At 30.2% G+C, this 26,361-nt stretch overlaps 7 protein-coding genes across 9 annotated transcripts in view; 3 read left to right on the top strand and 4 right to left on the bottom strand.

Moving 5' to 3' along the window:
- The window catches only part of LOC108737610 (E3 ubiquitin-protein ligase PDZRN3), a 48,217-nt gene extending 38,408 nt beyond the window's left edge, over window positions 1–9,809 (top strand). For both annotated transcript variants that reach the window (XM_018470551.1, XM_018470552.2), the window contains 6 exons: window positions 7,264–7,431; window positions 7,487–7,585; window positions 7,676–8,292; window positions 8,683–9,022; window positions 9,103–9,294; window positions 9,349–9,809. In XM_018470551.1, the coding sequence (XP_018326053.1) occupies window positions 7,264–7,431; window positions 7,487–7,585; window positions 7,676–8,292; window positions 8,683–9,022; window positions 9,103–9,294; window positions 9,349–9,657 (1,725 nt within the window). In that variant the 3' untranslated portion in view covers window positions 9,658–9,809. The remainder of the gene's footprint in view (window positions 1–7,263; window positions 7,432–7,486; window positions 7,586–7,675; window positions 8,293–8,682; window positions 9,023–9,102; window positions 9,295–9,348) is intronic.
- A 125-nt stretch (window positions 9,810–9,934) lies between these two features.
- Window positions 9,935–11,595, bottom strand: LOC108737563 (metaxin-1-like). The gene is made up of 7 exons (XM_018470463.1): window positions 11,337–11,595; window positions 11,193–11,279; window positions 11,003–11,140; window positions 10,809–10,915; window positions 10,596–10,758; window positions 10,308–10,539; window positions 9,935–10,251 (listed from the first exon to the last, which is right to left on the bottom strand). Exons 1-7 carry the CDS (start codon window positions 11,358–11,360, stop codon window positions 10,106–10,108), a joined length of 897 nt encoding a protein of 298 aa, XP_018325965.1. The 5' UTR covers window positions 11,361–11,595; the 3' UTR covers window positions 9,935–10,105.
- A 73-nt stretch (window positions 11,596–11,668) lies between these two features.
- Window positions 11,669–12,716, top strand: LOC108737593 (mitochondrial import inner membrane translocase subunit Tim29-like). The gene is made up of 3 exons (XM_018470526.1): window positions 11,669–11,773; window positions 11,951–12,324; window positions 12,386–12,716. The coding sequence occupies exons 2-3, from the start codon at window positions 12,023–12,025 to the stop codon at window positions 12,678–12,680; spliced, it is 597 nt and encodes a 198-aa protein (XP_018326028.1). The 5' UTR covers window positions 11,669–11,773; window positions 11,951–12,022; the 3' UTR covers window positions 12,681–12,716.
- Window positions 12,717–12,909: 193 nt separating this feature from the next.
- LOC108737591 (lysosomal Pro-X carboxypeptidase) lies at window positions 12,910–15,741 on the bottom strand. Its single transcript, XM_018470521.2, has 6 exons — window positions 15,639–15,741; window positions 15,123–15,330; window positions 14,880–15,062; window positions 14,444–14,821; window positions 13,458–13,815; window positions 12,910–13,404 (listed from the first exon to the last, which is right to left on the bottom strand). The coding sequence occupies exons 2-6, from the start codon at window positions 15,218–15,220 to the stop codon at window positions 12,973–12,975; spliced, it is 1,449 nt and encodes a 482-aa protein (XP_018326023.1). The 5' UTR covers window positions 15,221–15,330; window positions 15,639–15,741; the 3' UTR covers window positions 12,910–12,972.
- A 240-nt stretch (window positions 15,742–15,981) lies between these two features.
- LOC108737592 (beta-1,4-glucuronyltransferase 1) lies at window positions 15,982–18,704 on the top strand. The gene is made up of 4 exons (XM_018470522.2): window positions 15,982–16,218; window positions 16,597–17,510; window positions 17,622–17,772; window positions 18,417–18,704. The coding sequence occupies exons 1-4, from the start codon at window positions 16,210–16,212 to the stop codon at window positions 18,627–18,629; spliced, it is 1,287 nt and encodes a 428-aa protein (XP_018326024.1). The 5' UTR covers window positions 15,982–16,209; the 3' UTR covers window positions 18,630–18,704.
- Window positions 18,705–19,277: 573 nt separating this feature from the next.
- Window positions 19,278–23,049, bottom strand: LOC108737589 (toll-like receptor 3). 2 transcript variants are annotated; one of them, XM_018470519.2, is made up of 3 exons: window positions 22,890–23,049; window positions 21,263–21,640; window positions 19,278–21,192 (listed from the first exon to the last, which is right to left on the bottom strand). In XM_018470519.2, exons 1-3 carry the CDS (start codon window positions 22,904–22,906, stop codon window positions 19,329–19,331), a joined length of 2,259 nt encoding a protein of 752 aa, XP_018326021.1. In that variant the 5' UTR covers window positions 22,907–23,049; the 3' UTR covers window positions 19,278–19,328. The 2 variants fall into 2 exon arrangements, with proteins under 2 accessions (XP_018326021.1, XP_018326022.1); XM_018470520.2 differs by lacking the exon at window positions 22,890–23,049 and adding an exon at window positions 21,800–22,157.
- A 1,221-nt stretch (window positions 23,050–24,270) lies between these two features.
- On the bottom strand, window positions 24,271–26,095 carry LOC108737554 (putative Dol-P-Glc:Glc(2)Man(9)GlcNAc(2)-PP-Dol alpha-1,2-glucosyltransferase). Its single transcript, XM_025978457.1, has 5 exons — window positions 25,493–26,095; window positions 25,262–25,426; window positions 25,020–25,179; window positions 24,841–24,965; window positions 24,271–24,783 (listed from the first exon to the last, which is right to left on the bottom strand). Exons 1-5 carry the CDS (start codon window positions 25,679–25,681, stop codon window positions 24,271–24,273), a joined length of 1,152 nt encoding a protein of 383 aa, XP_025834242.1. The 5' UTR covers window positions 25,682–26,095.
- Between the last annotated feature and the right edge of the window lie 266 nt (window positions 26,096–26,361).

Raw genomic sequence — 26,361 nt, 5'->3', positions numbered from 1 at the left:
ATAAAGGACAAACAGGTAGAAATTTTAAAAAAAGATTAAGTGAGCATAAAAATAGTTACATCAAAAAAATAATAGATTCTACTTACGCCAATCACGTTAGGGAGGAAGGATATCTATTTTATGATATTTTACATTTAGAAAATAAACGAAAATACTTATTTTTCTTGAAAATTTAGAAATTAATAATTATAAAAAATTAAGTGTATTACTAAATGACCAAACCGAACGTAATAATTCCTTAGTTCTAAATTTGTTTTGAACTACTCCCAGTAACACTGTGTATAAACACCTACAATACTTTGTAATATTAGTAGCAAGTACTCGAAGTCTGAGGAAGCCAAGATTGGCGAAACAGTTGTTACTTGTGAAAATCTTGGTGGCTTATTTTATTCATTGATATAGATTTTCATCAAGTAAAGGTCGAATCTATTCAACAACTTTACATATAATGTTCGTTCTTACTTGCAAAAATTTGAAACTTGACACAGTACAGTAATAAAACGAATTAATCCATATATTTTCCAAATACTAGAAATTCTGATGTAATTTTATTTAATTCTACTTGTGTTAGTTAGGTATAATATTTATATTAGCAACGCTTTCGATGAGCGAAGATATTACTGAAGAAAATGTACTCCAAAAACATGTTACATCTTCAAACACTAGCAGCAATATTATGCGTTATCAAAAAGTAGATGAAGTATACTGTTGGTAATAGGTAGTGGCATAATAATAACCGAAACAATTTCTCTTCATGAAAATTGCAAAGTGTTTTACTATTATTATCATATTTGTTCACACATAATTTTTCACTAAGTGCCGAAGCAATTGTTTCGGCTTCTCTGTCATTATCAAATAGAACATGAATGATACCCTTGGTAATGACATAACAGTCGAAACAATTGCTAGAGATCATTTACCTAGCAGTTTTCCTTTGAGAAACTCGTATTACGTATATTATTTATCATGTTTCGCCAAGTACCCAGTGGGCTACAGGAGACACACCACCCACGACTTGTTCGTATTGTTGGTAGGTATTTATGTGTATATGTATGTAATGACTGAAACTGTGTGCTGGATGGCAAGAGTTCAAAAAGAATTTCCTCCATGTCCGTCGCAAAAAAGTTTCTTTTCATAGCAAACACCTTGGCAGATTCCCTCGACAATTTTCATTTCCTTTGTGTTTTCTTGTAACGTAATGGTAAAAAGCGTTGTGCAAGCACCTTTTAAAGAGCTGCTACGTGTGCCTTTATTTTCCGGGGCATTTGCAATTGTTAAGCACGCATAAAGTCGAAATCCATCTCGTGCTGGTTGTTGATTAGACGGTATCTCGTGAATGAGGTGTGTTACTGTCTTCACTTAACATACACACGCGCATATACTCTTAAAAACACACACTTCCTTCCTTAAACCTTGGCATAAAATTAGTAGACTTCAAGTAGAACATTACTTTATTCCCTTTTTCCCCATTATTTGTTTTTAATTTGTTAGTTGTTTTTAGTTTTCCCTTTTCTACCCACTGACATTTGGAAATGTTTTCTGATAAAACTGGCAGATTTTCGTAATCGATCATAAAACTTGTTGACCTGAGTTTTATGATGGAGACACTTTATTGGGGACGTTACTAAATTTAACGGCATGTTACATACTACTTTAAAAACCCTCTACCTATATAAGAGGGAAACTGCAAGCAACACGTCATGGAGTACGTCTAGGGATACTCTATTGTTTTTCCAATGTTCTTCGAAAAAAATAAACTACCTAGTCAATTTTTTGAAACACCTTAATATTGATATGATTGTAGTTATGGATTTTTTTTAAATGTTTTTGAAATTACACATTTTCTATCAAAAAATTAGTAAAAAACTAAACAGTTACACACTTTATACGGATTTTTTTAGAAGCAATACCTACTATAAATTAAAAATGATGGACCTACATACATATCGATAATTATAAGTTGCTTATTGTTATCGATAATAAATTGATATATCCACAACTATCGATGTAGATGTCGATAGTTATGAATTATATTGATAGTTATCAGTTGCTAATGTTGTTATCAATATGTCGATAATTATGAGCAATTATCGATAGTTATCTGCTCCTAATTATACATTTTCTTGCTAAAACTAAAAATCCCCAATCAACGGTATAAAAATATAGCATAATAACCAATACTTAATAATATACCAAAAATGACACAATTTCATATGTAAAATATAAAATCTTGCCCGGTGTCATACGTCATAGAAAAGCGTAATATAAAGTTAATTGGCATTCCTCTTTTGGGATTTTCATACAGCAAAAGAACTAACTTGTTGGAAAAGAATTTTACAAACTAGTAAACAAAAACGTTCGTAGATATCATTTATTGTACAGCTTATGTGAAAGACGTACGTTCAATATTCTTAATGGCGTATAAGTTTGCTCTCCCACGGGATTCCACAGCGATATTTTAAAAAACACAGAAATATATTTGATCGCATATTCAACCCTACTCTTAATTCTTCAACGTTACCGGAAGTAAAAGTAAAGATAAATTTACAACACCTCACTACCCTATCTACATAAATACCCACAACTTTACGTTTGTTTACTCTTTTCTGCAAATTTATGGATTATACAAAAAAGCTTATAGGTTATTTCTTTTCAGTGCCTGAAGAAGGTGACTTTGCTACTTCGATCGCTTAGTGTAATGTTTTGGCATTGGGGTTTGAGATATTTAGTTCTTTTATTTGATAAACCCTGCCACAGCCCTTTTCTTGAAAACTATTAGATACTGTAGTTGAGAAATTCGACATTCTTATCATGAGTTATATTTGAAATGCACTATTATAATAAAGATATTTCCTTGCCTTAAAGTAATTCTGACAACTTATGGCTATGGCATACCAAACAAACATATTTATCATAAGTAAAAATACTTATAGGTTTATGGAATAATGTTAAATTAAATAAGTGGATTGAAGAAAAATGTTCTTTTTATTCATGTATACGAAAATATTGCTGAAAATGTAATCTAACGGTATATTTAATTATCTCCATTACCGACTCTAATAAAGTTTTAAACAGAATATTTGATAAAATACGCAACTCTCAGCTGTTCAATCAAAGTTGCGCTTGTCTGGAATTTGTTTTTACAATTACAACATATACAAAGGTTATTTGAAAGTAATCCAAAATAAACAAAAGAATTTGCTTAATATGAAAGACAGACAACATCTCTATAAAACACAATTTAACTGTGAATACACAGTTTTGTTATCAAAATCCTTGTGATCTTAATATTCAGTAGGTTCTAAATGGGATATTTATCATGTACTTACATGTAACGTAAGAATGTGGTTGGGAAGAAATAGCCACCATGAACTTCAACACAAATAACCACAATTTTCTTGAATTAAATAACACACTATTACGTATGGAATACACATAAACAACAACCGATAAAAATTCATTCACGACAGAACAGTTACGAGCTTACTAAAAAGAGAAAGTTGGTTCCTCGCCCCACTTCGTAATGATATCACGATAAAAAATGAAATATGCATATAAAAAACATCGAGAGATTAAAACACGATAAATTTGGTAAGTACAGCGCAGCTTTTTGTAATGTGTTTATTATAGAATTTTTAATAAATAAAAGGTAAAGTTTACACAAAAATTCGTTATTAAATTAATTAAACATTTGCCTAATAAAGTTGAGAACATGCACCATTCATTTGATATTATCGTTGGTATTTAAAAAATACTTACATTTAAAAACTTTCACACTTGCCGTAAACCTGTTTCGCCTTTTTCTAGTTTTTAGAAATATGCATATAAAAAACTTCCAGAGATTAAAACGGTAAACTTGGTGAGTACAGCGCAGCTTTTTGTAATGTGTTTATTATAGAATTTTTAATAAATAAAAGGTAAAGTTTACACAAAAATTCGTTATTAAATTAATTAAACATTTGCCTAATAAAGTTGAGAACATGCACCATTCATTTGATATTATCGTTGGTATTTAAAAAATACTTACATTTAAAAACTTTCACACTTGCCGTAAACCTGTTTCGCCTTTTTCTAGTTTTTAGAAATATGCATATAAAAAACTTCCAGAGATTAAAACGGTAAACTTGGTGAGTACAGCGCAGCTTTTTGTAATGTGTTTATTATAGAATTTTTAATAAATAAAAGGTAAAGTTCACACAAAAATTCGTTATTAAATTAATTAAACATTTGCCTAATAAAGTTGAGAACATGCACCATTCATTTGATATTATCGTTAGTATTTAAAAAATACTTACATTTAAAAACTTTCACACTTGCCGTAAACCTGTTTCGCCTTTTTCTAGTTTTTAGAAATATGCATATAAAAATTTTCCAGAGATTAAAACACCGTAAACTTGGTGAGTACAGCGCAGCTTTTTGTATTGTGTTTATTATAGAGCTTTGAATGAATGAAAGGTAAAGTTTGCACAAAAATTCGTTATTAAATTAATTAAACATTTGCCTAATAAAGTTGAGAACATGCACCATTCATTTGATATTATCGTTAGTATTTAAAAATACCTAGATTTAAAAACTTTCACACTTGTAAATCTGTTTCGCCTTTTTTCTAAACAAATTCGCACTAAAAATGATTTCCGTAATGTCTGAAATGCTTTTACACATTTCTGCTTACTTTCATGTAGGTAAAATATATTTTTTTTATTGATAATAGTTACTCAAGTGCAGGCGTCTAGGTACCTATCGTATACATATTTTTATGTTACACATGAACGCTTATCTGTTTATCCGATTAATTTAAAGCTTTTGCTCCAACTCAGGCGAACATTCAACTTCATTAACTACAAAAACTCTTTAAACATCCAAACCGTACATCACGATGCAACTACATAAGTGCAGCTTATGAAAAAGCTGAAACCTTTGTATTTAACACACCTCGCTTAAATTTAAACAATACGTTCAATATTATAAAACAGAAAACGAAATTTAACTACACAGTTTATTTATTAAAACCAAAAAGTTTTGGAAATCAAACGTACCTATACGAAAAAGGGGAATGCATTTTGTTAATGTATTTCAAATTCAAGAAGTAGTAAGTCAATGCATTTAAAACTCATTTTAAATTCGACCATGTGTTTTTCTCCAATTTAGGGAATACTTGTTCTATTATCAATGAATGATTTCTCTTATCTATTTAAGCGAGAAATGTTTTTGCATATTTAATAGATTTTACTGTTTACATTAGAGGCAGCCATAAAATGAAAAATATTCCGTTAATCTTAATATAAATGAATTAAACCCTTCTATTATCTTTTGTTCCTACGTCTAATAAAATTAAGCAACCTGTTTTAGTACATCTATAACGAAATTAAATTTCAGAACTGAATTTCATAAATACATTAAGTATGTAAGTCAAGTATACCTCAGCAAAATTCAAATTAGCCTAGCTGGAATTTACTTAAAAGACAGCATATGTAGAGATCATAAAAAAATACGTATTCCTGTATCAAGAGAGTCCAACCTGAAGATATATTCTGTAACTTAAACGTTGTGTTCCTGTTTACTTCTGAAAAAACTATATAGATTTCTGGATTGTAACCGCGTCTTATTCATGAAAATATCCCTTGTGATAGGAAACGAAACGTCGAACACGTTTGAGGCCTAAATTAAATTCTTCGTTATTTCTGTAACAATTTTTTATTGAAAGATAATATAAAAAAAATCTTTCACTACTTTAGCAACTTTTTATGTCAATTTTATGTATCATTAATCGTATAGGTATCACTTAAAAGGCTACAATTGTTGTCCTATTTATTATAGAATTTAGGACAAGGACGCAAATTAATCTGATGAGGTATTAGGAATACATAGTCAATAATCTGATTACTAACTTGTATGCAATTGACATTCAATTTAAATACTCGTTAAGAAAATAAATGATGTATTCGAATGACGTCTGACAACAGTTGTGATCGAGCAAAATAGAAAAATAGTTGGTAAATTTTTAACCACAAAAAAAGTTTAAATTTATTAGAACTGTTCGAAAATTCAATTTGGAAAGCTTTCTAAATTAGATTTTTATTTCTTTGAGAGACGTGATTTTATTTCTGTGGTTTTACAACAATTTTGAACGAATCGAGTTTCAGAATACCTAATAAAAAGTAAACTAATTTAAGGTGGTGAATTAAACGAAATTAGAAATTTGTAGAAATTCCACAGATTTTCTTTGACACGAAAGCAAAAGGTCCAAAGTCTGTAATGTAGTTTCACAAAATTACGGCAATTCGTTATTCAGTTCACGGATGACACGTCTTTAGAAACACAAATTTCCATAAAATCCCAACTTTCTGAATACTTTAAACTGTATAATCGGTGAATTAAAATTTCTTTAAAATCCCTTCAAGTGCTCCAATGATAGAATTTGTCATAGCTGGAAGTATATGTAAATACTATATACTATAGTATACAATATAAGTTTGTGTTTTTCTGGTTCCTTTATTTCTATTTCGTAATTTGTACTTTTTCACCCCGTTACATTACCAATAAGGTACAGCGATTTTATCTAACTAGTATTCAATTTATTTTTCAATGGAATAATAATTTTCGTAATAATTCACCCCGGTTCATTTAAATACGATAATTTCCCTTTAAAAATCGCGTTATTTTTTATGATATTTCGTTAATTGTTGTCAAGAAGACAGCTAGACTCAATTTCCACAAGTGGAACAGATCTAACACGTTAATTCCTACTAATACTAGGTAGCATACTTTGTTCGATTTATCCTGTAAGCACTCTCAAACTAGAGACAATGCTTAACCCCGTTATTTATTCCCAGACACCCGATTTATCTGCTGTCATCAACGCGCTTCTATTATATTAGAAGTTCAATAAATAACAGAAATCTCGCCAAGTTAATTTAAACGTTAAACGGTGGAATTGACATTAACAAGGCCGTTGTAAAGTAGAATTTATATCGTGACGACAACTGACCCTAAGGGCACCAATTAAATGTTTTGGAAACGAATAAGGACGACGCTGAAATTGCTCCAGCACGAACAAAAAATATTGTAAGATGAATGGATAAAATATCTCTGAGTAAAGTCCTTACGAAATCAATCCCTCCCTCTCGTTATCCTAGCAAAACGTCTATTAACTTAAACCTCTCAATCTTTACAACTAAAAAATTGTAAACTTCAAGTTTATATCTGCGTATTTATAAAGTTGTATCCAATCTTCTCAATTAAAACTGATTTCGCTTGTTTCAGGAAGTAACATTAAGGAAGTGTAGTAGCGACGAAAAGTTAGGATTAACGGTATGTTACAGTTCCGGGTCCGAAGTTGATACCTATACCGAAGTTTATATTCGGGAAATAGCACCACATAGTGTAGCAGAAAGGGATGGAAGATTAAAACAAGGAGATCAGATACTCCAAGTAAGTTTACTCATTCTAGAAATTTAATTACTAACTAAAGTTCGCCTTCTAATAGGTCAATGGCAAAGATGTTTCAAATAAGGAAGAAACTGAAAGTTTATTCGCTGAAAATAATAAAGCAGTTACGCTTTTAATAAGCCGATGTATGAATCAGGTAAATTATTAATTTTTTACCCGCCCAATATTTACCCTTTAGTAAAAAATAAAATTTAAGCGCAATCAATAATAATAAAACTTATTTTAGAACGAGGATGAAGGCGACGAAAATCAAGAATCTCCAGGCAATTTGCCATACCAGAACAGTTTTATTGAACAACTTCTTCAACAACAGCAACTCGAATCTTTACAACATTCCGCTTCAAATGAACCAGCTCCAACTATTCCTCCTCACTCTCATATGAATCTCACAAATTCCCTAGTACGATCAAAAATCGACTCAATCAGCAATGAAATATCGAAACTTGATCAACGTATGCAAAACATACAATTAATTAGAACGGAAAGGCATAAAAATATACAACTGTTACCAGATTCTGATACCGAACACATTTACGAAACCATTCCAGAGTCCGATTTAGAACCAATTTATTCCTACCCTTATGAACCAGATCAAGAAAATATACTAAAGAAATGGTTAGTAACCAAGGGGACTGACTGGCCGCATCCACAGGCTCGGGATTGCAAAGAGAGAGATGCCAAAATAAAAGATAGTCAAATTAGAAGTAAATCAAGTAAAAGTAACAGCAGCGAAGAACATGAGAATAGTTCTAGTGCTTATAATACCGGAGGATCGAGTAATAGTAACCATTTAACGTTTGAACTCGGTTGTTACGCTGATCCTCGACAAACTGAAACTTACAGGTAGTTAAACTATTTTCTGAAATATTTATCCAAATATCAACTTTTATACTTGTTTGTATAGACGCGTTTCTTTTTTTCATCAACCCTGTATATAATTTCAATAAATCATGGACGTTACTATATGCAACACACAATGCAGAATTAGTAGTGATTGGATAAAATCTGTAAATAGTTTAATATTTTTTTTTTACTTACCTAAATAAGACAAAACTTATCAATTCATGTTATTAAGTAACATAATTACTTTTATTCTTCCTATTAAGTGTTAAAAATCAGGTATTGACCGCTAAAATAAGAATAGACAGCAAAAAGGAAATGTTACTTAAAAAAATTTAAAAAAAAAAAAAAAAATTATTGTAAGGGAAAAACCTAAAAAAGTATTCTTTTCAGGTCGACACTAATTCTATGTTCTTCAGCAGACAAAAAAGCTACCATGAAAACTACGGAAATGTTTGAAAACTGTGATACTTGCAAAACGCAGGCTGTAACCCAAAAAAAGAAAACCAAAGCCATTAGTTCAAAGAATAGTCCCTCTTCACCAACTCAACGACCCCCAGCACATCTATTGTCAGACACCATGTACACTAATATAGCTAATCTTCAACAAACCATGCTGCTTCAGCAAGAGCTTTTTAGACAAGCTCTTGGGTATCAAGACATTAGCAACAAACCAACTACTAGCTTTACTTCACCTAGTCTAAGCCAATATCAATTTTCACACACCCAATTCGTAAGTATTTCTCAATTATTAATTACTTTTTTATTTTAATAAACTTCCATTTTACTATGATTTTATTTTAATATCTTCAGGCACATAAAAAGTTACAAACCAGCGCAACTGTTGACACAAAAATGGAATGGAAAGTTAAAAGAAGACCTGACGGTACCAGGTACATTGCTCGAAGACCGATCCGCAATCGAATTTTAAAGAACAGAGCTATTCGAATTTCGGAAGACAGAGCTGGACTTACAACTGAAGACGATACAATTTCGGAACTGAAAGTAACATTTAAAAACCATGTTCTTGGCACCTTTCTCTATACTCCGATATTTCAGGTGGGGCGCTATTGGACAAAAGAGGAAAGAAAAAGGCACCTAGAAAAATCCAGGGAAAGAAAGCAAAGACAAGAGATTTTACTGGCGTCTAGATATGTCGAAAATACTGAAGTTCGAAAAAATGAAAAATTGGCATCCACAAGTAAAAAGGCTTCATGCTCGGCAGACCCCACGAAAAAACACAAAAACAAGAAAGGGCATAAAGAAGGCGAACTCACAACTGTTCAAGATGTACTAGTTCACGGTCCAAAGATGATCTCAAACCCAAATAGCAAAATGATAGGATTATTGTCTGTTACTACAGTTTAGTTGGTTTATGTATGTTGTAGTTTAGTATATCAGTATGTAGCACTCTGCTTCTCAAAGATATTTTTACATTGTTTCCGAGTTGTTATTAAAGCACTAATTTTTTTGTAAATGTGATGTTCTATTTAGCTTATAATAAACCATTACTTATGTCACTTTTTTTTTTCATTATAACAGTAAAAACGGGTTACGATCTCTTTGTATGAATAATTTACTTATTGAAGTATAAATATATCGGTAAGAAAGATAAAATAAAAAATTAAATTTGTATCAAAAGTGTTTAATGAAATGTGTGATGATAGTATGACACCAGGGAATGAATTTAATTTAACAAAAACATATTCCATATTACTTCAAACAAGTAATAACATCATTAACATTATCACTTTCGTAAAATAACAAAAAAAAACAAACTAAAAAAACAATTTTAACTAGGGTCTCCATGTTCTAATCATTTCTGAATCTTAAATTGGCCAATCATTGTGGCATATGCAAACATTGCAGTAAATGCAAAAATACCCGCTACTACAACCATTTTTGTAGGAACTTCTTCCTCATTTTCGGTAGGTGTTTTTTTCTTAATGTATTTGTTTTCCTCTAACAATAAGCTTTTTAAGTAAACAATAAGAAAACCTTTTTTATAAAACACAAACCTTTAACATCAGGAAAATAAGTTCTAGATACATAGTGCACATATTGCACCAAATTAGGAAAGCCTTTAAGTATATTCTGAAGTGTATTGTCAGGAAAAGGTGCATTTAAAAGTAAACACAAATATCCAAACACATATGCATCCAAGGTTGTAGGATAAGTCCCCATAAAGTATGTCTTATCACCTAGTAATACAGACAAGTCAGACATACATTTTTGGGCTTTCTCATATTCCTAAAAAGTTGATCAACAATAAGAAATATTTAATATGTTAGTGCCAAAATCCATACAAGTTTAGAAAATTCTTCAATAGAAACATCTCTAGCTAAAAATGCTATGTGTTTATCTACTCTATCCTTAATTTTCTTTATGTGGATATAGTTGAAAGGAAAATAAATGGCAGTTCTGTACCAGGTTCTGGTAAAATTTATATAGTTACGTTCATTAACCCAACTAAAATAAATGACAATATTAATCAGTACAAATTAACATCTAAAACTTACAGATTAATGTTAGTAGCAGTCTCTAAACATTCAAAAACATAAGACACATATGCCATAATCCGACTTTGCTCCATTACACTATATTTTTTGTCAGTATTTGAAGATTTCTAGAATTGATTAAAAAATGGCACATATCAGAAATAACATACAAATTAAACCATGATAAAATAATGATGTCTGCAAATGTTATCTACCATTCTCTGCAATTTATCCCATATAGTTTTAATACCATTAAAGATTTTACTACCCACAATAAGACTGGGAATGGGTTTCAAAAATGGAAAACTACATACTTCAACATCAAACTCTATTTTGTTTATCTTAAGATATGTCTGCAAAATGAAACTTAAGTAAAATTAAATAACTGGATTAATAATAACATACCCAAATTCTCAAAGAATCAGGATCTATTGTGGGTACTCCAAAATCACCTTCCCAAATACGTAAAATAGGCCTTTGTTTCACCATATTCTGTAATTAACAAGAAATAACTTCATTTGTTTAAAATAACGCAAATAATCAACTTGCACAACTCTCAGAATCTGAAGACATTTTAATTTTTGTAAAATTATTATCCTTACAAGACAAAACACCAGACTGTTTAAAGAAACATTGTTTTAATAACTAAACCATATAAAACAATGGTCTACAACTATTTCTGGAACGTTTTGTTGTGAGCGTATGTTTTTGATATTTCTTTTACAATATTTTATGAAAAATTCAAAATTTTTAAAACTTCAGGTACAACTACAGCAAGCACAACACACGTTATAACCTAAACGTCAATACAAATCACAAATTTTACCCCTAATGCATAGACAACCTTTTCTACGTACCTGTACATGACAGATGCATATTGAAGGTAAATATTTATTTAAATTTTATTTAAACTTGTCCATTATTTAAACAGCTAATCGTAGTATTCAAAATAACATTTTTAATAGAAAATGTTAAGACCTGCTGCCGTAAGTATATTTTAACGCTTTTTCAGTTGGGTGCCCTAACTGTAGTACTAAACTTGGATTATATATATTATTATAATTGTTTATTGAAACCGAATGGCCAGAAAACGTAACCTAACTTTTCCCAGTTATACTAAATTTCCAAAATTTTCTATATTTAAACATCTTATTCTTTAATAGGTACATTTTATCTACAAAATCTCATATTTTTCGTTACCCAGTAAGTCAACAGTACACTAAGAAACTACTGAAATGAGTATGATTAAAATTGAAAACTTCAGAAGTTCCTTAAGAGGTAGAGTGAACAATTTTCTTTCGAAATTCCAATCAACCTTTGAAAGAATTGAAAAAAAGGCAGAAGGAACCTTTACAGAGAATTGGGTAAAATTTTGGAAAAATGTCTTTGTGGACTATAAAGAAGTAGCTGTTGATATTGCAAAAGATGTAAAACATAGACCTATAAAGGCAGCAGTACTTGTTTCAACTGCTGTGTTCATTTCATATTTATTCAAAAGTAATCCCAGTGAAGCTGATTATAGGGCAGCTGTGATAAGGTACAGTTCTAATAACAGATTATTTAAATTGTAATAATTTCAATTTCAATTTTTTGTGCAGAGCAGCTAATGATATTCGTTTAATTCCACCTTCTATGCAGAAAGAAGAAGCAGCTAATTTTTTACAATACATTGAGCAATGTTACAACAGAGATTTAATAAGGCGTATTAGTTTTGGAATTGCATGTATAATTTGGGTTGATAAATATAATAAGGATTACAAAAATGAAGAAGCTGTAAATAAATATCTTGCTGTAACAAATATGGAACTTTTTAATAGAATAGTAGACATTGGAATTTTAAATAGATGGTTTATTCTTCCAAAAAAGATGGAAGATTATGATGTTAATTTTTAACAATTTGTTTTTGTAGTAATAAATTTATTTATCTAACAAGTTATATTTCATTTAATATTTTAACATTATAACTGCTAAATGAATTGTATGGTACTAGTTCTATTTGGTTAATAGTTAAGATTTAAATTATAATTGTTCAATTATTAAATCATCCCCAAACAATATCAATATAGAAGAAATTGCGGCCTACATATGAACAAAATTTTTATAACATTTATAAAATGAAGGATGCGTGTTAGAACAGTTTATTCGAGAACATATAATCTCAGTACAAAAAATATTGTTTTATTGACTAAGCATAATTGTTTTGTATGTTAACACTATTTAATTCCAAGTTTTCTGTTTTATAAGTCTTTAACCAGTGACGTATCGCTTGTTGATGAAATTTGCGAGCACTGATAACAGATTTTGGATCTAATTCATTGTAACTTCTCAAATCCAGATGATGTGCACCGTCAGGGATTAGTATAGCCCGTACATTTGGTGAAACATCTTGTAAGACTCCACCACCTGACCATGGATCCATTAAACCATTACTGAATACAATATTTGATGCCGATTTTATATCTTTGCCACCATATTCCAAAATGGCTAGATCTGGCCTAATTGGTGGCACTCCAAATCTTTTCTCACAATCCGCGCTATACTTTGTAAAGTTCCAACGCTCCTCTTCAAACATACCAAACTTACCAGAGCACATTGGCATTACCATTTCAGTACAAGCCTAATAGACAAAAACAAATGTAAAACTTCTTAAAAAGTTTAATTTGAACTTACTTGGTAATCCCAAACGTCTTCACCAATGTCCGATGTAGATGAATTGATATTAAGACATTCACTTTTACCAGTAAAATTAGAATATACTTGCAGAGCATTTCCTAAATCTGTCAGTAATAAAGTAATGTTATTAATATTTTCAAGTTTTAGTTTTCTACAAAACTCCTTAACTGGATATGCTGGTAATGGAGCTAAAAAGTTAGCTGGATATGGATAGTTTGCCATTGCAAGGTTGCTATATACATTTGTTAACCAGTCTATTATTAGTGTATCAATACTTTCTTTGGATTGTATTGGTCTACATAGTTTCCAAGTTGAAATAAGCCATTCGGTTCCATTAGGAGAAGAAAGAACCTGTCTAGAAATGTGAAGAAAATTATTAGTTTGTTTTATTTCCAATGATTAGTTAATTAATTACAACACATCTGTTTAGCATCAAGTAACAAAAAACTACCAGCTTTTTAGATATTAGAAACTTATAGATTGTGTAAACGGTTCATCATAATCATAAACAAAAATGTATAAATTTAAACTTAATAAAAGATTTGCTAACATCCAACAGGTCATTAGATACAAATTTAAGTTTTACTATTAAATTATATTCTTTGAAAACATGTTAGGCATGTAATGGATAAGTTTCTTATTTAGTATGGATGTTCTTTGATTCACTTTATAAATTTAAAACCATAAGTATTTAATTTCACATAAACTAAGACGCTTTGCTTAATGTAAAATTATGCTCTGTTTTATTTATTTTACTTTGTCCAAAACTATTGCTAAATTATATACCCAAAAAAATCAACTTCTGATCAAGAGGGGAGGGGAAGTAGCAAATGCACCAGGGGAGGAAAGTAAGATGCGGTCTGAGGTACGTTTACGTTTCCTGCCTAGATGCGTAATATACTATTACTATCACGAAACTGAAGGTGTGACCCACCCTGACTATGCTCCTAGTCAAATATCATGTAATTTATGATTTTAATTACCTAAGAGCTGGCCACGACTTCTTAATAATATAAGGGCAATTATTATTGGAAGACACATTGTAAACTGAAGTTAAAATGTCATTGTAAGTTTCACAAGGAGTAAGTCCCTGAAATTGGTAAATTGGTGCCGAAGATGCAATGGCTCCCAAAACAAATGCAGGATATTTCATTCTTATCCATGCTGCTAACATACCACCATATGAACCACCAAATGCAACGACAGGATTTCTAATAGAATAATCAGCATAGTTCTTATTTGATTGAAGATAATCTATTAAATAAACGTAATCCGCAAGAGCCTGACTCGAACTTAAATATCCCAAATAGGAATTATTTATTAATGACTTGTTTCCAAAAGGCATCGATTCCCCATAGTACCTAAAATAAATTAAAATAATTATTTAACGCCACTATCAACTAAATTATCTAATGTTACCGATGTTCGGCAAAAACTATTAAAGCTCCAAATGTATCTGCAATTTCCCAAATGAAACCGCTGTTTTCCGCAAAAACCGTAATGTTTCCTTCATTTCCCGTGTAAAAGAAGATTGGGCCATTGGAATCCCAATACGTGTCATTAATAAGATATCGTAACTTAAACGATGCATTATTTGCAAAGCTAAAGAATAATTTTAATTATTTTTATGAAACCTTGCAATCAATTTAATATAAAACATACCTAAAATGATCTACTGGTACAGATAAAAACTTCGTTTGGTAAAGGTATTTCCCATAGTTACAATTTATTAACAGAAAGACCAATATAAACTTAAACATCTCTAGCAATTGAACTTATTTGTCCCTTTCTTAGTTAATTTATTATCAAATAATAATGAACTCTTGAACTCTTACTTTATCATGCGTTGATAAACATAATAAGAAGATTCCTTAAAAAATAACAATACATTTTAAGTTGCTTAATTAATTTAGTATTTAATAAAATTGGAATAGGTAACTCAATCAAATTCAATAAATTTTATAAGAATTAATAAGAATTTTTTCTATAAAACTGAACAGTATATTTTCACTTTATAAATTATCTGAAAAAGAATGAAAACGAAACAATTAGAGGGTGCAATTATAATTTAAAAAAAAATAAAACTAACGGTGTTTAATAGACATGCATTAGGTTTAAATCTGTTGTACGTAATTGCAGTGATGAAAACTATTATAAAAATATTTGGATATGCATTACCCTAATAGTAAATATATTCGTTATTATACGTTTATATGACCTTCAAAACAACACAGGTTATTGCTACATAGAAGTACAAACACAACATAACAAACAAAAACAATTAAAAATTAAATTAATAATCTTACGGCAAGAATAATTTTTTCAGTTAACAAAAGATGTCACTTAAAGCATTCAGGAATTTTCAAAAAACTTTTTTACCGTTTTTATAATTATTGATAACAAAAAATTAGAACTAGCTTTCTGAAAATTAGTTTCGAAGTTCGTAATAAGCTCTTTTAATTAAAAGAATAATGTGATGATGTAGTTCAATCTTTTAAAATTTCTATTTCTTTTATTAAAAATTGGTAGGATGTGAAAGTAATATATGTAACGTACAGTATAAGAAGGTAGAAGATTTCAAATCAATAAGTATGTTTCTGCGCAAATAATCTGCCGTTTTGAAGCACTTGCAATTATATTTATCTAATAGGTAGTTAGTTGACAAATGTAGATAAAAATCCAAATATAATGATAAGCAATTGCGATAATAATTATTCAGTTTTAAACAAAGATGATATAAATCGTTGGAATGACTCACGTAAGTAAAAATCACTATTTTCTATTAAATTAATCACTCAATCCGTTTTAAGATAACTGAAATGGTTTTATTGTACATTCAAAGTAAGCCCATACGTACATTATTAAAATTTTACTCTTAAAATATATTTCTAAAATCCACATTTATGACTATTTCATTTTGCTTTGCAACAGTTGAACAAACTTACATTACTCCAATAATATTGTTTTAAAATCAGATTATGTTAGGATATATAAATGATTCAAAAAAAGTATATGTTTCTTATTATTTTTTATTATTCATTTGCCCTGCAATATAAATATGTATATGTAATAGTTATTATTTAGTTGAAGTAAATGAAAGTAAATTTTAGTTAATATTCATTTTTTTTTTCTTAAGGCTCCACGTCGTGTGAAACTGCGAGGAATACTGTTCTGTATTATTGTTATTTATAGTGTCATTTTAACATTAAGCCATAATTCCAATACGTGCCAGAACAGGACAGAGTCCAAACTAGTTTATGTCGAAAAGGAAGTTATTGGAGAGAATCAATTTTCCGCAAAAATTGATTGTAGACACACATTTGATCTGCGTGCTGGGCGATGGGACAATCAAATTTTGTATAAATTGTTTGATAATGTAATTACTGGAGATCACTTTTACAATTTGAGTACTACTTACAAAGTTAGCTTGGCTACTCAAAGTTCTCTAGAAAAATTATTTTCTCTTCAAGAAGTTGCTGCACAATGGAGTGGTCCTATATCAGTTGCCATTTATTGTGCGGGAAATGACGAATTAAGTTTAGCCTTACTATATATAACATATTTAAGAAAATGTAACATTAACGTTAGAAGAAAAATCTCATTTCACTTTGCTTTACCGAAGGACCGAATGCCAACCGTTGTAGAATACGACTTCAACTTCTTTTCAGACACAAACTGTGTACATAAAGATGACATGTTAAATATTCTTTTAAAAAAAGTTACTGAAAGTACAAAGAAATGGAGGACTACAAATCCTTATCCTCAAAACCATATGAGAAATATAGCGAGAAAAAACTGCGTTACACCGTACGTTTTTCTAACAGATGTCGATGTTATACCTTGCAATAATATGGCAGAAAAGTTGAATAAATTCCTTGAAACAGATAAGTGCGACAAATGTGGCTTTGTCATTCCTACATACGAAATTGACAATAGAGTGTCATTTCCGGCTAATAAAAGTGAAATTGTACGCCTCTCTAAAAAGCAATTGGCAAGACCTTTTCATCAAAAGGTTTTTATATACAATCAGTATGCTACTAATTTTTCAAGGCAAGTTAATTTAACTTTACCTTGTATTAATCAGATAAAAATTCTCCAGTTAAGCCCAAATATGGGTTATACTTATTTTGATTTAAAAATATTTATACAGGTTTTAACTAGGTGGGAACAAGATACGACAGAAGGAACAGTTCGCGTCAGTCATCCTGTTACAAATTTTGAAATGTTTTACGAACCTTTTTATGTTGCGAAAGACAGCGTGCCTCCACACGATGAACGATTTATTGGCTATGGCTTTACTAGAAATACTCAGGTAATAAAAAATTACAATATATTGATTATTGTTACCGCTTCCCATATGCAAAGTTTAAAATGTGATAATGAGCGCGGATGGTTTTTTTAATTTTCCGATAAGAAAACTTTATTAGGTACGCCCTGTATGTATGTACATTACTTGTTCATAAATAATACAATGTAAGAAAACCGGAAAACGTTGTTAAAACTGGTCAACGATCGTTTGGCTTGTTAAATTTTTAAAATTATGCTTTATTAGGTATTTTTCTTGTTTTTGTGCAACTAATAGGAACAAAACACTATCATTAAATTATCACTATAAATAAGACGAAATACTTTCATAGTAAACTGTAAATAAGCTAGTTTAACAACTGGTACGACCTAACAAGTAATAAGTTAGGTGTAAATAAAGAAAAATGCTTTTAAAAAATGTTTCACAGTCTTGCTAGTAAGAGTGAAAATGAATATTTGAGTCCAGTAAGTTAGTATAGACTACACTCACTCGCACTTGTACAACGGGTTGCATAACACCATACCACCCTTACAAATACATATAAGGGCAGAGCACGGGACCAAACAGAAATCAGTTTGTACTCTCTCAGAGAAAGTATTATAAACTCTCTCTTTATTTATGCATTATAAAAATTGTTTTCATATTCACAGGTATATGAAATGTACGTAGCGGGATACAAATTTCAAGTAGTGACGCCTATATTTGCAGTCCACTGGGGTCTTCAAGACCGCCGTGGTAGGCCTTATTGGAGAGAAAAGCAAAATTCGCACAACAATAAACTATTTCAGACGTTTAAAAAAGAACTTTTTGCACGATATCAAAATGACCCACTACACCTAGTTAATAGAAGTTTTAAGCATTAACCAATTTTTAAAACAGATGCGTTACTTTCCTATAAACAATGTCTTTAGTAACAATAATAAAACTTTTTATACGTGCTTTCATCTTAAAATATTCCCCAAACTACCCCCTAGTGTGTTGCAACATAAAAACCAATGCTTACTTTATTATTTATTTTACAAAATCATAAATTATTAGTACAGACTATCGCGCTTTTTTACAAAAAAATCAACAAGCAAGTAAAATTTTATAAAATTAACGTACACTTAACAAAACAGTCCAATCTATGCTGGTTTCATATTTTAGCCACCTTCAAACTTTGGTTTATATTACTATAATCGCTATAATTGTTACATATCATCTATTTCTTACAACATATAAAAACAAATTGTTTGCAATAAGTCTTATAAGAAACTAAAAAAATCTACTGCTTCAAAAAATACATCTAAATCACCTGTAAAATTTCAAAGAAAATAGTGTTCATACACTGTTATGTTTTATATCAGAATTCAAGTTCATAGGTAATATTTTATATTAGAATAATTATGTGTGTAATGTTTATTGTGTATATATGAGGCGATCTCAATCTACCCCAATTTCCTCCAAAAACATAAATAAATAATTTATGAAGATAAAAGGTAAAAAAGAAGCCCATTGTATCTATTATTTTGCTTTTAATAATTTACTGTTGGACAATGGATAGATTAGCAGAAGCTGCAAGCCTAACTGTCTTTATGTGTTTGATCTCGGTAGTGAAAACCTTTTTTCTTGTAATTTAAAAGGTAAATAACTGCAACAACTGCCATAATTGCAACATAAGCCGATAACGCATATAAAGCAGGATATATCCATGTGTTTGGGCCAGTTTCAGTTTTTAAAACAATTTTATCATCAATAACATATTTTATGGATCTCGGCACTCTTACGGGACTAATTTTTTGATCGCAACCAGATTCTCGAACATATTTTGCCCACGTTCTATTAGTAGATACCAAGAGACGATGATTTTGGAATGGCCGTCTTCCGGTTGCTGTTTTATTAACGATTATTGGCATGGGCACTTTAGAATCGTAACTGCAAAGTAGTAACTTCTTCTTCTTGGTTTTTCCTACCGTGACATCTTCCATATTCAACATAGATCCCTCTAATACACCTAAGTTACTTTTTTCAAGATTTGCCCAATCCCAAAGGTCTGCTACTGAACAATCGCAAATCCAAGGATTTCCGATAAGTTTTAACTTTTGAATATTAGAATTAACTGCTATATCTTTTGGAGAAAATCGGGAAAGATTGTTAAATCTCAAATCCAGCACTTCTAGTTTGGGGAGAAGTTCGAGAAAAGCAAGACCTTCCGTTGAACTGAACCGATTACCGGCTAGAATTAAATGTGTTAAATTTCTAGTCCAGAAAAAGGCCTCTGGGGGAAGAAATGATAAATTACAATAGCTCAAATCTAGACTGAGTAATTCAGAAAACTGTTTTGGAAGTAGTGGGCCGTGTTTAGCCACTTGTAGAGGATTTCCTGCCAATTGCAGCTCCTTTAATCCTGTGTACGTTAAATTATTAAAGAACAACGTAGCATTAAGAGGTCTTCTGAGACCGCAATTATTTAATTCAAGGCTCTCTAATTGAGTTAATCCGCCAAACAAGCCCGCTTCTAACGAATTAAGATCATTTCCAGAAAGAACTAGTCTTTTCATGGAAGTCATTTTTGAAAATGTCGTAGGAGATATGTACGACAAATTACTGTAGCCCATGTTAAGATATTCCAGCGCCTCCAATGGAGAAAGCAATTTAATGAAAACGTCGTTTAACGGGTTGTGCGATATATCAAGTTCTTGAAGACCCTTAAATTTCTCAAAAGTATCAGGAAGTTTACTTAAACCACAATTACTTAATGATAATTTCTTTAAATTAGTAAGGGGTGCTAAGGCAACTAGGAGATCAGAAGCGAACAATGAATTTCCAGATAAATTCAGAACACGAACTTTTGTTGAATTGGAAAACGCATCTTCAGAAAGCAAATTTTGCAAATTGCAAAACGACAAATCAAGTGTATCCAGTTCGTGTAGATGCTTTCCTATTGTAACAGAAACGTCCAAATATCCTAAGTCATTCTCCGCCAAAATTAGAGTTCTTAAATATGTATTATATTCAAATGTATTCGGAGGTAAATCTGTAACATGAGAATTTCTTAAGTCCAGGTACTCTAATCTAATCAAATTTTTGAAAACTGCTAGGAAATCGAATTTTACGAGCATATTCCCTCCGAGTTCCAATTTCTTCAAATTTTCCTGTGCCATGAAAGCATTAGGAGATATAAATGTGAGATTACAATTATTTAAATTCAACGAATTTAAACCAGTCAATGGAGCAAAAGCTTCATTATCTATTGCTTTCAATGGATTATTAGACAAATCTATGGTACTAAGTGCTGTTAAATTAATAAAAAAGTGCGGATTTAAATATTTTATGTGACAACTGCTAATATCCAAATAAGTTAACGACTTGCTGGATAAAAAGGGGCCATCTACAGGATCTAGAGGATTCTCTTGCAATTCCAGCGTTAAAAGTCCTCTCATCTCCCTAAAAACAAAATTAAAATAAAAAATAATCATTTGCATATAAGTGTACAAAACTATTAAATTTTTCTTACTCAAAAGTATCTGGATCTATAGTTTTAATCTGATTGTGAGACAGATCCAAATCGATTAAGTAATTCAAGCCTATGAATGGATCTTTAGTTATTTTAGTAAGAAGGTTGTCGGCTAATTGCAAGCGTCTTAATTTTATTTCAGAGGGAAACCGTTTCAGCTCTTTTATTAAATTAGAATTCATATCCAAAACATAAACGTTTGGACTGAGTTCATTATAAGGTATTTCAGTTAAATTGCTTTCTGAGCAATCTGTAACCCAGTTTACTCTAAAATAATGACATTCGCAATCGTCTGGACACTCCAGTTCAGCTAATTCTCCATTAAACGCACTGCAAACTGCCACCAAAACTATCAAACATAGCAGCATACTCATCTTCCTGAAATGATCATTCGTTAGTTTCAATTAAAACTATTGATCAAACATGCAAAATTTAGATTTTATTTAAGTCATCTACGGATGTTTAAAGAATGGGAAACATTTCCAAAAGTATACACAATTTATTAACACGAAAGACGGGCTAACAGTGCAGAAATACCTAATAAGTAATAAGTATTTTAATTAAAGCATAAGACATCAGGTAAACAATCCACACAAAAATTCTTATGTAAATGTATAATGCGTGCAACTTTGAAGGTAAAATTGGTTTAATATGATGGTGACCTTTGTTGTAATTGTTCGAAGCAATTGTAGGTACAAAATATAATTCAATTTACGTAATGACTCATTCTGAATGCGCACCGCCCGTTTTATTGAAGTTTTAGTTTTAATTTTGTCTACAGTCAGCGGCATGTGTACATGTGTTTATTTTTTATTTGCTATATTACCAGTTTTATTTTTTAAACGTAATTTGACTTTCATTTGCTATGGAGTTGTATTTTATACGCATCGCAGCACCTTACCATATTTTTAAAATTTACAGAAGCGTGAAATAAAATGATACTGCTTGTTGAAATTACTATTTATTGCAGTATCTAACAAAAAAAAAATGAAAAATTTGTATCAACAACTTCTGGTTGTACACAGTGTACTTACGAATTAGCTTAAACGATATATTTTTTGTTTATCAATATAAAAGAATTATAGAATCAAAACCATGTGTTTTTAATTGTATCTCAGTATTTTAAAGACATGCAAGAAAACAATAAAATAAGTCGAAAATTTATCTGCTAATTATAACACTACAAGTCTTCTCACTTAACGTTTACCATATTTTAGACAGTAATTAAATAATTTTTAGTTTTAATCAGAACTAGCAATCGTGTAAGTTCTTAAAATATTCCCGTTATTCTTCGTTTGTTAAATATAAATACGTTGATTCAAAAATTTTGAATGTAACCAACGGACTTGTATTATCAGGAAACAGCTGTACTTAAAGAATCTTGTAAGATACATTTATACAGACCAGGAATTTAATATAGGTATTCCACTAAAACCAAATTTTTATTCACATAGATCGATAGGTAAAGTCTACACTTTGCATGATGATTTATTGAATAACAATAAATAGCCGAACCGAAGTGAATTTTTGATAAAATTTATCTTTTTTCAGAAAATTAGTTTAAGCTCTACACCAATTCAAGGTTAAATATTATATTAATAATTAAATTAAAACAAAATACAAATACCTGTTCTTCTGCTTCATAGTTGGGTCTTACAAATGTAAACACTTTCAATTATGTATACAAATTTTACAATCACTGATAACCGGCTTTCACTTATTTTCACCATCTATACAACACCAATTATGCTTCCAATTGTTATTTGTCATGTTATAAAAAAACAAACCAATGANTTATATACAAACCAGGAAGTGTTGTAATTTTTGGATCCCACTAAAAAATTAAATATCTAATTATTACACAAATGATCATCACTCACTTATTATTTGGTATAATTACAAATTTAAAATTTAACCGGCAATATTCCAGACCCTGAGGAATTTTACAATCACTGATAACCGGCTTTCACTTATTTTCACCATCTATACAACACCAATTATGCTTCCAATTGTTATTTGTCATGTTATAAAAAAACAAACCAATGAAACGAACTCCGCGAACACGATTATTTTAGCTAGACGGCTTCGTACTCTTCTGTTCGCTATTCCATATGCCCATAGATTAATATGTCTATGCCGGTCTATGTCATAGACAAGTCTATGCGTCGATGCCATGTCTATGCTTACAGTATGCCATAGACCATTAAGCTTCGTTAGAACCATAGATAATAGATACACAAAGGGTTAGAACCATAGATGTTGCAACAACACAACACTTTGTTAATGATCTGTTTTTCCATAAGCACAATAGTTTAGTCGTTTGAATCTACCACCAGATATAAATAATCCAATGATTCAAACTTTACCAATAAATTGTGCGTCGTTTCCAGGTTCTAAATATGTAAGTATCATAATTGTGCGTCCATTACTTGTTAAAAAAAAACCGAAACAATTTTCCTTTTTTTTAACAGAACTAATGGACGCACAGTTATGATATTTATATAAGAACCCGCACATGACGCACAATTTATTGGTAAAGTTTAAACCAGAGAATTATTTATATTGGGTACCAAGTTCACACAACTCAATATTTTGATTTTGAACGACTACAGCGCTACACACGCATTTACTAGCAACTTTTTCAAACTTGAAAACTACCCCCTCAATTTTCTTTTTATATTTAAAATTTTAATATCAGATGTCATAAATTAATGTGATTTAATAAAAATACACTGTAACAGTCTCACGATTAGTACATCACATAAATAATACATAATTGGTTATTATCAATTTAATTGAACATGTAACTTAAAAATACACAACAAAAACAACATATTTACACATATCACCAAATTAATTTTTGGGGATATTCAAAATNGATAAACGTATAGCGACCTATATATGAATTTCCGTTGTTTAGAAATGTGACACCATACACTTTAATGTAAACAATCAACAGTAATTGTTTATTTAAAATTGATACTTCCGATTACATAAAGTATACCGAATTAATAATTGTATACCGCTTTTAGGTTATTTTCCAGCATCCTACACCTGAAAAAGCAATATCCTCCAAAGTAATAAGCAGGAATAATTAAGTAACGAAAAACATCGTTCTGATAAAATCTGTTCCAAATATAAAACGTATAGTGCCTGTTATCAGCTAACAAATAAGGGTGAACCTCTGTATTTAAAAGAACAACTACACCCATGAAGGAAATAATCAACAAGCTGAAAACTTTCCTCTGCTGCACAAGATACAGGAAAGGTAGCACTGATGAAATAAAATATGGCCATGTAAAAATTAAACAAAATAATAAAAAATACAATATTTGTACAAAATGAAACGTCATTACATGGGCACTTTTATCACCAACAACAATCCCTTTATTGGTAATGATAAACACAACGAAACTCAGACAAACTGCTAAGAAGGACAAAATATTACACCAAATTGACTTTGGTACTTTCTTTACATCAAGTTTTCTTTGTTGCAATTGTTGCATTAACAACTTGATGTCCTAGAAAGAAGTAAAATATGCTGAAGAATTAACTTTTTTATGTCATAAATAACTTACACTAAAACTTAAATCAACTTGTTTCTTCTTTGTTACTGCTGTGTAAAGTTCTACCAAACAAAGATGAGCAAATAACATTGCAACCCAGATTATATTAGTTTGTCTCATAATTACAGAAAATAATGCTGAAATAGAAAATTGTATGACCAATATGCCTCAAAAACGACACAAAAACTTACCAATAACTGAAGCAAGAATAATATATTCTATTTTAAAAAGTAATATCATTAATAAGATAAAAGTTATTGATACCGTATCTGTGTAATACAAGTTTCCAAAAAATAGTAAGGGTGGCAACAGAGACAGATTAGTTGCCAAGAATAAGTTTTTCCATTTATCCTGGAAGTAAATGGAAATGAATTAAAGAATACTAGAAACATTATATAAATATTAACAGGAAATTGAATATTTATATACATACATGTCTGTTATTTACTTGTAATATAGCAAATAACAAAATATAATTTACAAATGTGGCCGTAAAACTGATAAATTTCAACCAGTAATCAGAACAAGCATTAAATGGACTCAAAATTACTGCTGATATTATATACAAACCAGGAAGTGTTGTAATTTTTGGATCCCACTAAAAAATTAAATATCTAATTATTACACAAATGATCATCACTCACTTATTATTTGGTATAATTACAAATTTAAAATTTAACCGGCAATATTCCAGACCCTGAGGAATGTGAAATGCTTCATCAATAACTATTCTGGATTCCTTGTAGACTTCGTCAAAGATTATTTTTGAAATTGTAACAAATAAGCAAACAACCAAAATAAAAACAATTGTAAAACTTTTATATGCTGAAAAAGCCATTATTTTCCAGGACATTAAAGAAATGTTTTTAAGCTACTTTCGTTATTTTACTCTTATTTATCCTTATACACCGCATAATTTGCATAAAACATAAAAATGTAAAATTCATAACCTCAAAATTATTTGTCAAAAATACAAAATTCTGACCACAGATAAGATTTCTTCACCTCAACGTCGTCCTGTAAATCTCTGGCACCCTTTATAAATTACTCGCTGATTTGAACTTCACCAATAAATTACTCACCGTTTGCGGGTTTTAAATATGAACGTAGCATAATTATGCAGCTATTCTTTTCTTCAAAAAATGGAAAATTGTTTCGGATGCTGAGAGAAAGCTTCGAAGCCATATAATAAAAATATAACCAATAAACAGCATTTATTTTTAATTTTTTACTATATTTACGCCAATTAAATGATAAGAATTGTTTATTTAAAATTGATACTTCCGATTACATAAAGTATACCGAATTAATAATTGTATACCGCTTTTAGGTTATTTTCCAGCATCCTGCACAATAATCTGATTTTAGTGAAGTTAGAAAGTTTGACCTGCAAATAAATGTTTAGAGGGTATAATAAAGAGGTGTATAGACTAGACTAGATAACAATTAAATTAAAACTTTTTATTGACTTACATAACAAAATAGATTTTCCACAGATTTGAAACAAGACGTGAAAAACAATTTTTGTATGCA

This window comes from Agrilus planipennis, unplaced genomic scaffold, assembly GCF_000699045.2.
Source record: "Agrilus planipennis isolate EAB-ADULT unplaced genomic scaffold, Apla_2.0 scaffold15, whole genome shotgun sequence".
Classification (NCBI taxonomy): Eukaryota; Metazoa; Arthropoda; class Insecta; order Coleoptera; family Buprestidae; genus Agrilus; species Agrilus planipennis.
This window is presented reverse-complemented; position numbering and strand designations above follow the sequence as displayed.